Source organism: Eurypyga helias, unplaced genomic scaffold (genome assembly GCF_000690775.1).
Source record: "Eurypyga helias isolate BGI_N326 unplaced genomic scaffold, ASM69077v1 scaffold2366, whole genome shotgun sequence".
NCBI lineage: Eukaryota > Metazoa > Chordata > Aves > Eurypygiformes > Eurypygidae > Eurypyga > Eurypyga helias.
The window spans coordinates 52860-66493 of NW_010257018.1; the positions used below are offsets into that span (position 1 = coordinate 52860).

Sequence of the window (13634 nt, forward strand, 5' to 3'; positions counted from 1 at the left end):
GAATGCTTAAGATTTCAAATAAATTATAAAAATCTAAATGGTTAAATTACATGGATCTACCAGGGTCAAGAATCTGTCTGATTGCTAACTCTGAAATCCTGCTGTGAGAAACTGATCTCCTCCCAGAAAATTATTTGGCTCACTCACAGTCATTTGATGAAAGATTTTCTTTACCATAACTGAGCGGTGGGGTCTTTTTCTGGGAAAAAGATCGACTAAAGGGGATGTCCTGCTTCAGAATTGGAGTAAAATTACAAATACAAGAGATTCTGCTTAGAATGGTTCTAGCAAATCTGTGCGTTACCTTTGGACTGCTGAGCATGAGGCTATTCTTTCAGGCTGTCAGGTGGACTGCAAATTGCAGGCATGGCCTGGAAGGACTCGGTTTGGGTCAGACTGATTCTGTGTTTGGCTTTTAATGTCTCTGAGAGGCCTGTGTAGCTTCAAAATGATACCAGTTCTGTTGTTTCCATCAGTTAGAAAATACGTGCCACAGAAAGACTATGTTTTTCTATACTTTTAAACACGACAAATAAAGTCATAGAAGGTGTCTGGGAGAGGAGAACTGAGCTGACATAGCAACAATTTCTGAAGTTTTATATGAGATGAAAAGATACTGCCAACATCTCATGAGAAATTCTGGAAAATTGAAATAGGTGAAAGCATACAAAGAAGCATATAATAGTGAAATAGAAACACTGTACTTGAAGGCATGTAAAGACTTGAGTAGTTCTTTGTAATCTTGTACTGGTGTGGTTCTACCATTAATTCTTAGAGAAACTGGCCATTTCAGAAGCATATGTAACCCTATCTCTTTGCCAGGCTTATGGATTAGCTCCAGGTGACATGTTCTAGATGTGTCTGTAATAAGAAACCTATTGATTAAAATAATGAACACCTTATTTAAAACTATATTCAAAGATATCTGAGAAATCTATGTATTTTTCATAATGCCTTGTAACGTACTTTTATTTCATTGTGTTTTTCAGGGAAGCCACAAAAGCAGACACCCCATCAAAACACACGGAGCTCAGAATCACAGACACCTCTTATATGAGCGTTGGGCACGGTGGGGAATGTGGTACAAATACCAACCTCTCGATTTAATCAGGTATTAGTACTTTGAAGAGTAGCTTGTTTCTGTGATGCAGACAACCTGGTAACACAGTGTGTTAGCCCTACTGCTAAATTCCATGTCCTTTCCTGTAGCATTTAGCTGTGCAGTATTATCAGGTACGACTGGAATTCTCTAAGTTGCTTCTTTTGGGTGGTCTTTTGTGAAGGGCTGTTAGTTTCAAATGAGGTTGAATAAAAGGCAGGTAGGTACAGCTGCTTGACGATTTGCTGTGAGAAACTTAAAATAAAACCCCATGATGTGGTCTGCTGATCAGAGACACTTGGCCATCATGAAAGCACCTTTGAGAGCAAAGACAGTTACCCTCATGGACAGTCAGAGTTACCAAATCCTGTGGAGTGCAAATGCAACCTAATTGTTACATTTCCATGTGGGTTAAATAAAATTCTGATTATATATCTTGTAATTAATTTCATAGATTACCAAATGTAAAACAGAGAAATATATGTAAACAAAGTTAAATAATTGTAAATAATTGAGTTTCATACTTTCCTCATCTTTGACACTGAAAACCAATAGTTCATTTTTCCTTGCTGTCAGATCTTATTCCTGATCTGACATTCCTAACCGGTCATTGTGCCCGGTATTGTTCCACTGAAGGCTGTAGAGCCAAGCATGTGCCATGGGACACTTCTGTGCTATCAAATAGCATCATCCTTCACTGACTTTCTGAACACTGCTACTTCATCCCTTCTAGAATCTGATACCTAAGTTTTGAAGAATTAAAGCTCCGTCTTCAACTTGCGTTTTCACTCCACTCTTTTCTCTAATAATGGTTTGCAGAATGTCCTATTACGTGATTATCACAGAATCACTAAGGTTGGAGAAGACCTATTAGATCTTTCAGTCCAAACATCAACCCGACACTACCACACCCACTAGACCATGTTCTAGACCACTAGACCAATTATCTATCATAATTGCTTTTTATAAGGGAATACTTACACCATACCAACTTACTTTATCCCTTTCTAGAATTATTTATGTGTCTGTGTGTGTAGTTATCTGGGTTTTGTGTGTGGAAATAAAATGTCCTACAAGTAATAACATTGGAACTAGTACATCTACTTAGTCATTGCAAGGATGTAAAAATTACAAAACACTTCAGTTATATCCTTATAAAATATATGTTCTGGTAAGCTTGCAATTAGTGTCACTAAACTATTATGCTAGTCTGAAATAAAATGTTTTCGCCTACTGACAATAATTCTACCATAAACTTGTAATGATAGTTCCTCATTAATCTTAATCTGCTACTGTGAAGATAGGTAGAGGTCACTCTAAGTTTTAACTTTAAACAATGTATGTGTTTCCTTTTCATGTAGGCGATACTTTGGTGAAAAGATTGGACTGTATTTTGCCTGGCTGGGATGGTATACTGGAATGCTTAATCCTGCTGCCCTGGTTGGGCTCTTTGTTTTCCTCTATGGATTATTTACAATGGATTCCAGCCAAGTAAGGTAAAATCCTATTTACTAACATATAACCTGTTGAAAATGAAGAACACTCTGGCACAACTTAGATCATTATACTTTTAAATGTTTTCCAGATATAGTAATCATGTAAAAATAACCAAATAGAACGCTGGGTTCTTCAGTCAAGAGCATCCACTTTGTATATCTGTTTTGCATCAAGCTGATTGCGTACCATTTACCACTGCCTCTGCATTGTTTCCCATTCCATCTGTAAGGAAAAACAACAAGTACCAACTTTAGTGTCATAGGTACTGCAATGACTTACTCTAGTAAAGACTAACGGATGAAAAAACAGTCAGATATATTCTCTCTTTACTTCCAGCTTGCCTATAACTTCCGGAGTGTAGTACAGTTGTGTCGTTGCTAATCTTCCACTTACTTTCGTCAATGTCTTTTTTTTTTTCTCCCTGTGTTAATAGTGGCGGACTCCGAGTCTAACATAATTCTTAGCTACGTCAGTGTAAACTGCAGCCAGGAGACCCAGCTTCGGGGAGATCACAACCACGTGAAATGTACCTAGCTTTCAAGTTTCCCACTGTTGTGATTTTGCTGGGAGAGGGGTTTATGTCAACTCAGAAATAACCATGAGGGTTCTCGAGTTGAGTGCTGACTGTATTTTTAGGAACTGTTTCAGAGGACCCTCATTACAAAGTTTTCCATTAGATGTCGTCAGACACAACAGTATCAGTGCTCTTAGGATTGCAACTCTTGTTCAAGCCGTTGGGATGCTTAGGCTGTAAGTATACTTACAGCCAGATTTCAGAGGAAACGTTACTTCTCAGGCTTTGAGTCAGAACATTTTAAGTTTTCTTTATGCAACTGTGCTTATCTTCTATTTCACAGGGAGTTATATTCTACAGGCCTGTAATAAAGGCTTCTTCAGGCTTGCTTTTGTACAGCAAACTCCTGAGAGACGTTACAACTTCAAACTGCATTAAATGTAATTAAATGCAATAAAAGTATCAGACAGGAAACTGTGCTACTTAAGATACTGTTCTGTAGTAGGGTTGTTTTGCATGGTAAATGTCTGTAGAATGCAGTGGATGTAAAGTAGAGGATCAGCCTGTTAGAGCACAGGGACTAGGGCTGCTGAACTGGAAATCTTGTATTCTTCAGTTGTGAGAGAAAGGTCACCGAGAGAAAAACCCAGAGAATCTCTGAATAAGAAAGTCTTACACTGTAGTAGCTTCCCGAGCATTTGAACTATATTCTTAAGGCTCAGACATGCAGAAACAAAACCACGGAACGTGAATTTGTATTTCTTGCTTGATACGCCTTCAAATACATTTTGATCCGTTTGCCCTCCCCCAGCCAAAGTGGGGGGGAAGTGCAGTGGTGGTCAAATGGAGGAGCTTAAATAGTCCTTTACAAGTGCCTTTTCTTTCAGCACGTTATGTGCCATAGCTATTATCTGACTTTATTCTGAAGGTAGGTGTCAAGTTATTCCATGTGGCTTAGCTTATGTAAAAATAAATCTGATGGTTGTAAAGAGCTAGGTTTTGATGGGTTCGTACGTAACGTTAATTAGGGCTGTTGCAAGTTGCCCCCTTGCTGTCCGTCAAACGGCAGGGCCAGGCACGAACACGGCATAGCTTGCGGTGCCTTTGCACCACGTGCTGCAGTCGGGTTTCAGATGCGTGGGTGAGGACGGTACAAAGAAGTTTATCCTGCTCTCTTACGGCGACGGTTGGGTTAACATAGCATCTGCCACAAACACTTGTGTAGCGAATGCTCCTGCCTCTGCAGCGTGCTGCTGAGACATGTGACCTGCCACTGCCAGGAGGATTTTGTGAAACTTTCTGTGTTCTTAAAAACAAACCCAAGATTTTAACGCAAGATATATAATACAGAAAATCTAACACTTACATTGTTGAATTTACATTTAAAGCACAGTACAATTTGGCATTATCTCTGACAACAGTTTGTATTCTTGCCAAACCATTATAACGTATCATTGGAATGTGATCTTCTGTGCTTAATCATTTGAAGGAAAATGCAAACAACAAAATTCTCTGATGTGACAGACCATAAGATTTCTGTTACTCTGCAGCCCTGAAATGACGGGCTGTGCTCATTCTGGCTTAAAGGTTACTTAAGGTGATTTCTTTTTCAGATCCACATTATGTTGTAGGGTTTCAGTGAATTCGTGATTCTGATGTTACCTGAGGTGTGACCAAAGATCACAAAAGTGGCATCTGGGCAAGCAGCATCTTTGATTTCTTTTTACTGTTATGTCAGACAGGATTTAATAGATCCACTCATTTGGAAGTAGGCATAATCTTCCATACATTATTAGAACTGTAAATTCAGCTTTTAAGAGTAGGAGAGTGAAAGCAGAATGTTTATTAAAACACATTAGTTGGGAATTCCTGGCATTTGTTTTATACTGCGACTTTCCTAGTGTGTCATTTCAGGCATGTCAGCATTGCTAAAGGATAGGGTGATTGCTGAGGTTCTTTGGGAAGCTTACTCACTGCAATTAAAATTTGCCTTAAAATTAATCTTTACACTTCTGTTAATTCTGTTTTGCCTCTATCAAGACGCTTGGTTATGTACTACATGTTGGATACGAATGGTCCCAGCAAAGACAGTGACTTCATCTTCCTAAATCTTAGGATCCTTAAACATCAGAATGTCGCTTTAAGATATTTTCCCCCAAAATAGGATATTAAAGTGGTGTTTGGGTTTTTTATTAGCCATTGCATAAGGTCTTCTGTAGGAAATAAAGCCACAAAGACTTGCAATACTGCTGTCAGAAATCCTGTCGCTGAGTTTTTACATGTGACCGACTGATATAAGTGTGCATGCAAGCATCCTGTGGAACAGACCTTCAGCTGATGTAAACTGGGATAAATTGATTGCTGTTTGAAATCAGCCTCGTTATGCGAGTCATGTCCATCCTCTTAACGTTTGATATATTGGAAAAATATGCACTAAATGGGTTGGGAGGTAGTAAAAAATGTTTTGTTGTTCTGTTCACGATATTTAGGAGAGAATGGGATAGTGTGAGAGGTGCAGCATGGTGCCCAAAAATACTGCATACTGCTCTAGGGCCTGTAGTTTTCGGGTTACTGATACGGAATCCAATTCACTTTTAATTTATTTTATTGAGCCAGTTTTGGGGTGTAGGCATATTGTTAACAAATAGAGACCATGAACAACATAGCCTCAGAAAAATCTTAAGAATGCTCGAAGCCTTTTTGTAACCTTTGTTTTCCCGTCTCACCCTAAAGCAAAGAGATCTGCGAGGCGAATGAAACCATCATGTGCCCTATGTGTGAACGCAATTGCACCCTACAAAAACTCAATGAAAGCTGCATATATGCCAAGGTAATTGTTGTCTTATTGCTGTCTAGATCGTTTATGTCTAAAGATCCACTTTCATTGTGCAATGGCTGTCCTTGTTCCAGTAAAGATTCCTGCAAAACATGTTGTTTCTCTGCAGAGGTTTTTTTCAGCCTTGTTATTCATGTTTCTAATAAGGGAATGCTCCGAAATGATTACAGAATATTCTAAAATTCATTTTACTTTCTGTGAGCATTTCCTTCCTAAATTCTTATTACTTTCTTCAACTTAATAAAGTTCCCTGAAAAATAAAACTTTTTTTCGGAGGTTTCTCCTACTTTCCCCTATGATTACCTTCTTACTGTTTCCCTTGCTTACTTTGTAATTGAATTTCTGCTCCTTCTAAAGGAATTCTCCAGCATAATGTACCTGTGATGTGCTTTGCGCTGTCAAACTAAAGCAAGGATTTTACACAACTAAATATTTTGCTGCAAGAAGCTATCCTTCAAACTTAAATAATCACAAGTTGCTCCGGGTACGCGCTGTATTTTCAAGTGAGCAATATATTCTGCTGTGTGCATACCATCACAATGCTGGAAAAGCAGCCTTGACACTTTTCTTGGAATTCTTTAGCCCATACAATAAATCTTGCTCAGAAGCCTCTATTTATGAACTGTGATTGTCTCTGGGCCATGGCATACAACAACACTGCAGCAGTGTGAAAGAGAAAATCAATTTTTCATTAGATTTTGAGATTTAGTATAGGTAAAACTCTGCATTTCAAATCTATCTGTAGAAGAAAATTTGAAAAAGACTTGGCATATATAAAAACTATTTATATTTAGATTCTAAATTTAATTTTGTATTTTGTAATGCCAAAATTGAAAACTTGTTTTGCAACAACAATACCATTGAAAAGGCTGTACCTAAGGTAGAACTGGTTTTTGTTTTTAAATACTGCCACATATTTCTATAGCAGAAAATGGGTCCATGAGATTTTTTTTTAACTTTTTTTTTTTAACAATTTCTTCTTTTTTAAGATGTGTACTGAAGGTAAGAGCTTTCTCAATTGAAATAACATCATGCAGACCATACAACCCATCCCAGAAATACCACTTTTTAGAAGATAAGTACCTCTTCAGCAATCCACTGCAGTTCAAAAGATTAGTACGTTTGGCATGGTGGCATCCCTTTAGCTTTAGGTCCTGTTATTTTAACATCCCCAATTAGTAAGAAGCAGTTTTTGTGCTTTATTTATATTTACACTGACATCATTTGCTTAAATCATGCAAATTTCACATTTAATGTCACATTGTGAATAATGAATTGCAGCAGAAAAAATGTGGCAGTCCATCCATACTTCCATGTATTTTCAAACCAGCTGCCTTGAAATTAACTCAGATGACAACCAGGGGAGAGAAGCAGTAACCACTCGTATTCCCGCTTTACAGGCACCCTGCTCTGGTGTCTGAAAATATTATGGAAATCCATGTAAGCTCCAGACTTTTGCTGCCAATGCTTTTGCTGTGAAAAACTGATCAACCTTAGATTGCAATGCAGAAAACAACCAAAATTTCTTTCCTTTCAGGATTTGTCTGTTCTGGATCTCACCAAGTGGGAGAGAGAGAGACTGCTCTTTGGGAAGGAATAAGATTCCCATCTGGCCACTCAAATGGCAAAGAAATAGGAAGAAATATAAAAAAGCTCAGTTAGGCTTTTTATAACTCAGAGGTTATAGAATCATAGAATGGTTTGGGTTGGAAGGGACCTTAAAGACCATCCAGTTCCAACCCCCTGCCATGGGCAGGGACACCTTCCACTAGACCAGGTTGCTCCAAGCCTCATCCAGCCTGGCCTTGAACACTTCCAGGGATGGGGCATCCACAGCTTCTCTGGGCAACCTGTTCCAGTGCTTCACCACCCTCTACGGGAAGAACTTCTTCCTGATATCTAATCTAAACCTCCCCACTTTCAATTTAAACCCATTCCCCCTTGTCCTGTCACTCCCTGCCCTTGTAAAAAGTCCCCCCCAGCTTCCTTGTAGCCCCTTCAGGCACTGGAAGGTGCTATAAGGACTCCCCGGAGCCTTCTCTTCTCCAGGCTGCAGTGCCTTCCCTCACTGTGCTGTGTCTAGAGGAGAGTGTGCTGCGCTTCACTCGTTACCCTCTTTCTAGGAGACGTCTGGTTTCCAGCAGGAGTTGCGATCCTGCTGGGTGCCCCCATGATGCTCAAGCTGAGCAGCACATACCCAAACATGTGTCAGCACTTCCACTGTGTCTGCGCCGAGATTACTGAATGAAAACAGTCTGTAATGTTAGAAAACTACGGTCTGATTTCAAATCAAATGTTCCTTTGTAGTTCCTGGAGCACTGTTGGTAACACAAGTAAGTGGAGCTAACGTGTTTAAAAAGCAAGCATCAGATCTGCACTCTGGGAAAAGAAAATGACATTTCCTGCTTGCTTTTGTTTTCCCGAGATGGAGCTTGTCAGCATTTCCCTTTGGTTTTGTTGTTGTGGGACCATAACTTACTTCTCTGTCTTCCTTCCACACAACACAAGAGCTGGTGTGTGAGGTAACCTGTTCCTGATTTATTCCAGGCACCAGCACCCTTATTCTGGAGTAATCCTTATTCATTCAAATAGCTCATTGTATATGAGTACACAAACATTGAGTTAATTAGGGACAGTGAGTTTCCTTAAGTGAACGTTATTTCCCCAAACCTGCTTATGTCATGGGACCTGCCTCATTTATATAAGGCCTGTGCTCATATTTCACGTTATTAAAACTGCAGTCAGGGTTTCTTTCATAAACATCTGCCAAGATTCTCTTTAGAGGAGCAGTTCAGGCAGAACAAACGAATGCTGGAAAAAATCACGTTCTTCAAATGTTTTTTTCTGCCAAGCTTTTTGTAAAGCTGGAGACAAAATACAAAAGATGCCTTTTTCCTTTTTGTTGCCTCCCATTTCTTTTGTCCCTGCCCTCCTTATTCCATTTCCACTTAAAAATGCCACACTGAAGTTTGTAATTTGAGGGAAAGGCAGGTCGTACCTGGGTTGCAATCTGAATTGCCGAGTGCCCGGGCTGTCATTCTCCCCTCTGATCCGCGCGGTGCACTAGAGCTCCTTGGGCTGGCCCTGTGCCCAGCACACCTTGCCCTCCACCCTGGGACACAGGCTTGACTCAGGGTGGATTTGAAGGGCCTGAAGTCTGGTGTGATGATGGCAACATCAGTCAGGTATGCTGACAGACTAGCTCCCAGTCCTACCTTACTTCATCTCTGTGTAGAGGCCTTGGGTCAACATGGAGTCTCAGACTGCGCATTCAGCCTCTAAGACACTCAAGTTACTTCTGAGCGCGGCGCTGAATGACTGTAGCCCAAATGCTTTTTATAAAAACAAAGCTGTATCAGGAGCCAGACACCTCTTTTCTACTTCTAGCAACACCGATTCTCCTGGGTTTGGGTTGGGTGGGTTGGTTGGTTCATTTTGAATTTCTTTGGAAATAGGCACTAGATAGACATAGGCAAATAGATATTCAAATATCTATTGATATTGATATCAATAGAAATAGGCAATAGATATTCAAAATCACATCTGCACGCAGACCTACGTTCAAAACTGAAAATGTTCATCAGCTTTATCGCGCTGCTTTTTTCACCTCTCACATTTCCATCTCATGCCCACTATATTTGTGTTTGCCTTTGTGGAATCCAAAGAGAAACAAAGCAAAAGACATATTTGTAGGTACAATTGATCCCACTGTATGCTTCGTGCTGGGAACATACTGAATTTATTGATAACCAATGCCAAATAGTCCCACCTCGAGAAAAGAACTGACCTACAGATAAAATACATGTTTAATAAATTCTCACAATATTGTAACAATTTTGCTCAATAAGAAATAATGGAGGCAAGAAACACTGCTTCTATATACTACTTCTGCTTTCCTGAGTTATTTTGCTTAATTCACAAGGCATTAATGCCAGCCTTCTCTGGAAGAATGGAAGTCTGTCAGCAGGATGAGTTCTTGCTGCAGGCGGCGCTCGCCGGAGCAGGTTAGGTAACGTGCCTGAGGCGGGGTGCCAGCCACAGCCTCGCGGCACACCTCGTGTATCCCTGCTGGCCAGGGTAACTCCAGGTGTAAGAGAAGGTCACCGTACAGCAAAACTGAACCTGGTAACCTGCGCCCTTCCATTGTCACAAGGACAGGTTTCTGTTCATTGTAAAAGCTAAAAACACATTCCTTAAGTCAGAAAAGGAGTCAACATCCGTGAAAGCAAAGTCCTTCCAAGAGTGTTCTATTTCAGGACATTCCCTTCTTGTTTCAAAGAGCGGGAAATCACCATGAATTTTCTGTGTGTTTTAGGACAATACGTACCAAAGCCCTTTGCAGCACTTCTACATTTATTTTCCTGTCTCTTCGGATCCTCTTTCTTACATACACCTGTTGATGATCAGTTGGTTTGCTCTGTTATTTTATAATTATTTGTCCCTTTTTTCAAATAGGAATTTGAACCACCTTTCATTAGAAGAAATGTAGGCCCATTATCCCTGGACAAATCACATTGCTGTAAATTAGAAAACTCTGTTCAAAGTACATTGATCTTCATTTCAGCTTTCTAACTACTGTTTCATATTATGGCTTGAATATTAGAAATTTGGGATTTTTGTGATCTAGATTGTGACATTTTCATAAGTTAGACATCCAATTCACACACTCAGATGTTTAGAGTGATCCATAGGCATGAAAAAAACAATTAGTGTTTATTTTCTGTTGGTAAGCCTTGGACTTCACAGGAGAATATCTATTCTGCCTGAAAAATCGTATAATAAAGAGTAAGATTAGGACAGTATTCACGAGGAGGTATTAAGTGCACAATTTAGAATTAGGTTTGGGGGGTGGGGTTGTTATTTAGAATGTATTTAATGTTTGTTGGAGTTTAGGGGCACCAGCCTTTTAAGAAGGAGAATATGTCAACAATTTGAGAGGCTGATATGTCTGGGTAAAAAGGAATATATACTCTTCTTACCTGCAGTAGAACTGCAAGATAGCTTGGGAGAAGAAGAGAATGGAATCCAAAGAGACATTTAACTGAGTAATATACAGAGGAAGAAAAGTGAAAAGACAGAATATAATTAAGCTTACAAAAATCTTTAAAACAGAAAGTGTTGAGGTGAAATTTGACCCAGCATATGAGAAGAAGTTTGGAGGAATCTTTAGCCTGACTGGACACGGACAGAGTAGCTCTTACTGTCGGTGAAACAAATAGACTGGAGATGCATGAAGGGACAGGCTGGAAAACCAGAGTTCAAGGTATTCTGAAAGACAGACAGGACAAACCTCGGTAGAAAAAACATGCAACTAGGACTTCTTATTTGAATGCTTAGCTTTTAGTTGCCGTCAGCAGTTATGTACTCTGGGGTTCTCCGGGGCAAAAGGTAAGGCAGCAGTGCTATTTGTCCCTGATGCGTTTATTTTCTATTCAGGTTACCCATTTGTTCGATAACGGAGGGACTGTCTTCTTTGCTATTTTCATGGCGATTTGGGGTAAGTACATTTTTATTTGTGTTGTACTTCTCATTTACCTGACCCTTTTATCTGATTAGCGGGTAAAGAAAGAGCGTAGCTCTTGATAAAATTTAAAAGATTGTGTTTTTGTCACTCAAACCTTTTTTTTCCTGTTTTCATCAACTTCAATTTCTGTGCCAATATTGGGTAAAAAGAATACCTGTTACAGTTAATGTAATGACTGTCTTGAGCACCTTAAATGTCTTTAAGCCTGACTTTGATATCGTGCAGACAGAAATCTTTTTAGAGGCAAACATGTAGGTTAATTTACTGATCTGGAGTCAGCATATCATGTCTTGTAGAGAATTCTTATAGAATAAATGAGAATGTTCTTGTGGGAGCTAATTAGAGGGAAGTACAGGAATGATTTGATGTTAAGTGCTTAGAGCAATTTAACTATTTATATTCAAATTATCAGTCTGACTCTCTCATTATGTTCACCCTGACATCACACTCATCATGTCTTGGGGTACAAAGCCAAGCAGGGTGACATCCACAGTGACCACTGTTGAGCAGGAGTTACCTAGAACAGCCTTCCCTCTCTTTGAAGGTCAGTGTAATAATGCCATACAAGAGAGAGATAACGGTTCCAGCATCAAATGCTTGATGTAATTAGCTTTCACCAAAGCTAATAGTAGTTTACTGCTGGAAAGTAAGGAAGACTGGTATTAGAACAAGAGATAATTAATTTTACCAATGTAAATGTTTATCTGTGCAAATCCCTGATACAAAAACACCAGTTCACATACGTACAACTGTTTGAATCCAAACCAGAGTTTTACAATTTTAAATAGAGTTAAATGTCACACAACAGGTTTATTTATGTAATATGTACGAATAAGCATTTCTGACTTAAAGTGAAGGGTGGACAAATATCACAGATTTTAGAGTCAGGTTTATTGAAAACAAAAACCAATATACAAACATCGGCAAAAGACCAAAGAGTAAAATAAGCTTATGCACACAAAACTCATCATTAGGTTGTAAAAATTAACATGATATAAATATAGCTGAAAGGTACACTTGGATTGCTTGCCACAGTGGTATTTCTTCATTGGCTCCTAAGCTTGCTGTTACAGCCTTGCAGTCACTAATAATTAGTTTCATAAATTCCTAAAATACACTGCACTTGGTTATATGGTTACCAATGTAGCCAGCACTGGTAGCTTTTTAGCATCTCTTCATCTCTAACACTGAGTTCTCCTTAGAGAGAGCTCTTTCCATTTTCAGTTGAGCCCAAGCTTGAAGTGTGGAATTTTGCTTATGTGATACTGCTTTACCAGTATCAGGAAAGATGGTAGAATACGTGCTAAGGAAGCTGAAAGCTGAACATGAAGGTTTTTTTTAACTTCAGGCAACGGAGTGATACTCTCACCTAATGCAAGTGAACATGTCCCAGATTTTCAGCCTGTTGTCCAGCACGTGGAATATAACGTTAGAAATCAGGGTCTGGTTTTGATGGGAAGTGTGCAGATTGCATGACTGAGCCCTGTAGGACTGGCATTGCTGCACGTATGCATACAGTTCTGTAATCTTTTCAAAACTTTTAAATAAATACCTGGTTTACTCACCTGCAGTGAGACTGCCATTGTTTCACTTTCCGGTGTGTGCATGCATGCCATTTCCTCACATATCACATAAACCCCCATTTCAGTGTTCACAACCAGTTAGTGAGACAATTCCACTGACGTGATCCACTGTCTCCACACTAAACAAAGCATTTTAACAGATGTGATAACAAGCAGGTATCCCATGTGAGTAGTTATGTTCTCTGCACTTTCTGTTTGTTCTGTGCCTTTACAGTTAAGTGTTTTTCACGTTCTTTCTTTCTGTTTAGACATTCCTGATAAATGCGAACAGATAAACTATGCAATTATTTCACTCCCATAATTTTACTCCTTAGCTGGGAAAAAACAGACCATGCTTTTAGGATATCTATATACATGGCAGAGATAATTGCTTTCCTTTCACGTTAAGTATTTCTGCTATCTAACCTGTACCAAACCCTTTTAAATCATTTCTACAGATCTAGACTGGGATGCAGACAACAGATTAGTTTGACAGAGGAATAGAAGCCTGTCTTCTGGTTTTGGCTTCGATAGTGATTTTAACTCTGTCATCATAGTCAAAGGTTAAATGTAGTCCATGTTACTCAGTAGTTCCATTCTGC

The 13634-nt window shown here is 39.3% G+C and overlaps 1 protein-coding gene across 1 annotated transcript in view; it reads left to right on the top strand.

Annotated features, from left to right (window-relative positions):
- The window catches only part of LOC104511288 (anoctamin-3-like), a gene marked incomplete at its 5' end in the record, with an annotated part of 53373 nt that extends 40427 nt beyond the window's left edge, over positions 1 to 12946 (top strand). The window contains 5 exons of the mRNA XM_010153845.1: positions 990 to 1111; positions 2461 to 2595; positions 5844 to 5940; positions 11383 to 11443; positions 12819 to 12946. Of these exons, the coding sequence (XP_010152147.1) occupies positions 990 to 1111; positions 2461 to 2595; positions 5844 to 5940; positions 11383 to 11443; positions 12819 to 12946 (543 nt within the window). The remainder of the gene's footprint in view (positions 1 to 989; positions 1112 to 2460; positions 2596 to 5843; positions 5941 to 11382; positions 11444 to 12818) is intronic.
- Positions 12947 to 13634: the final 688 nt, after the last annotated feature.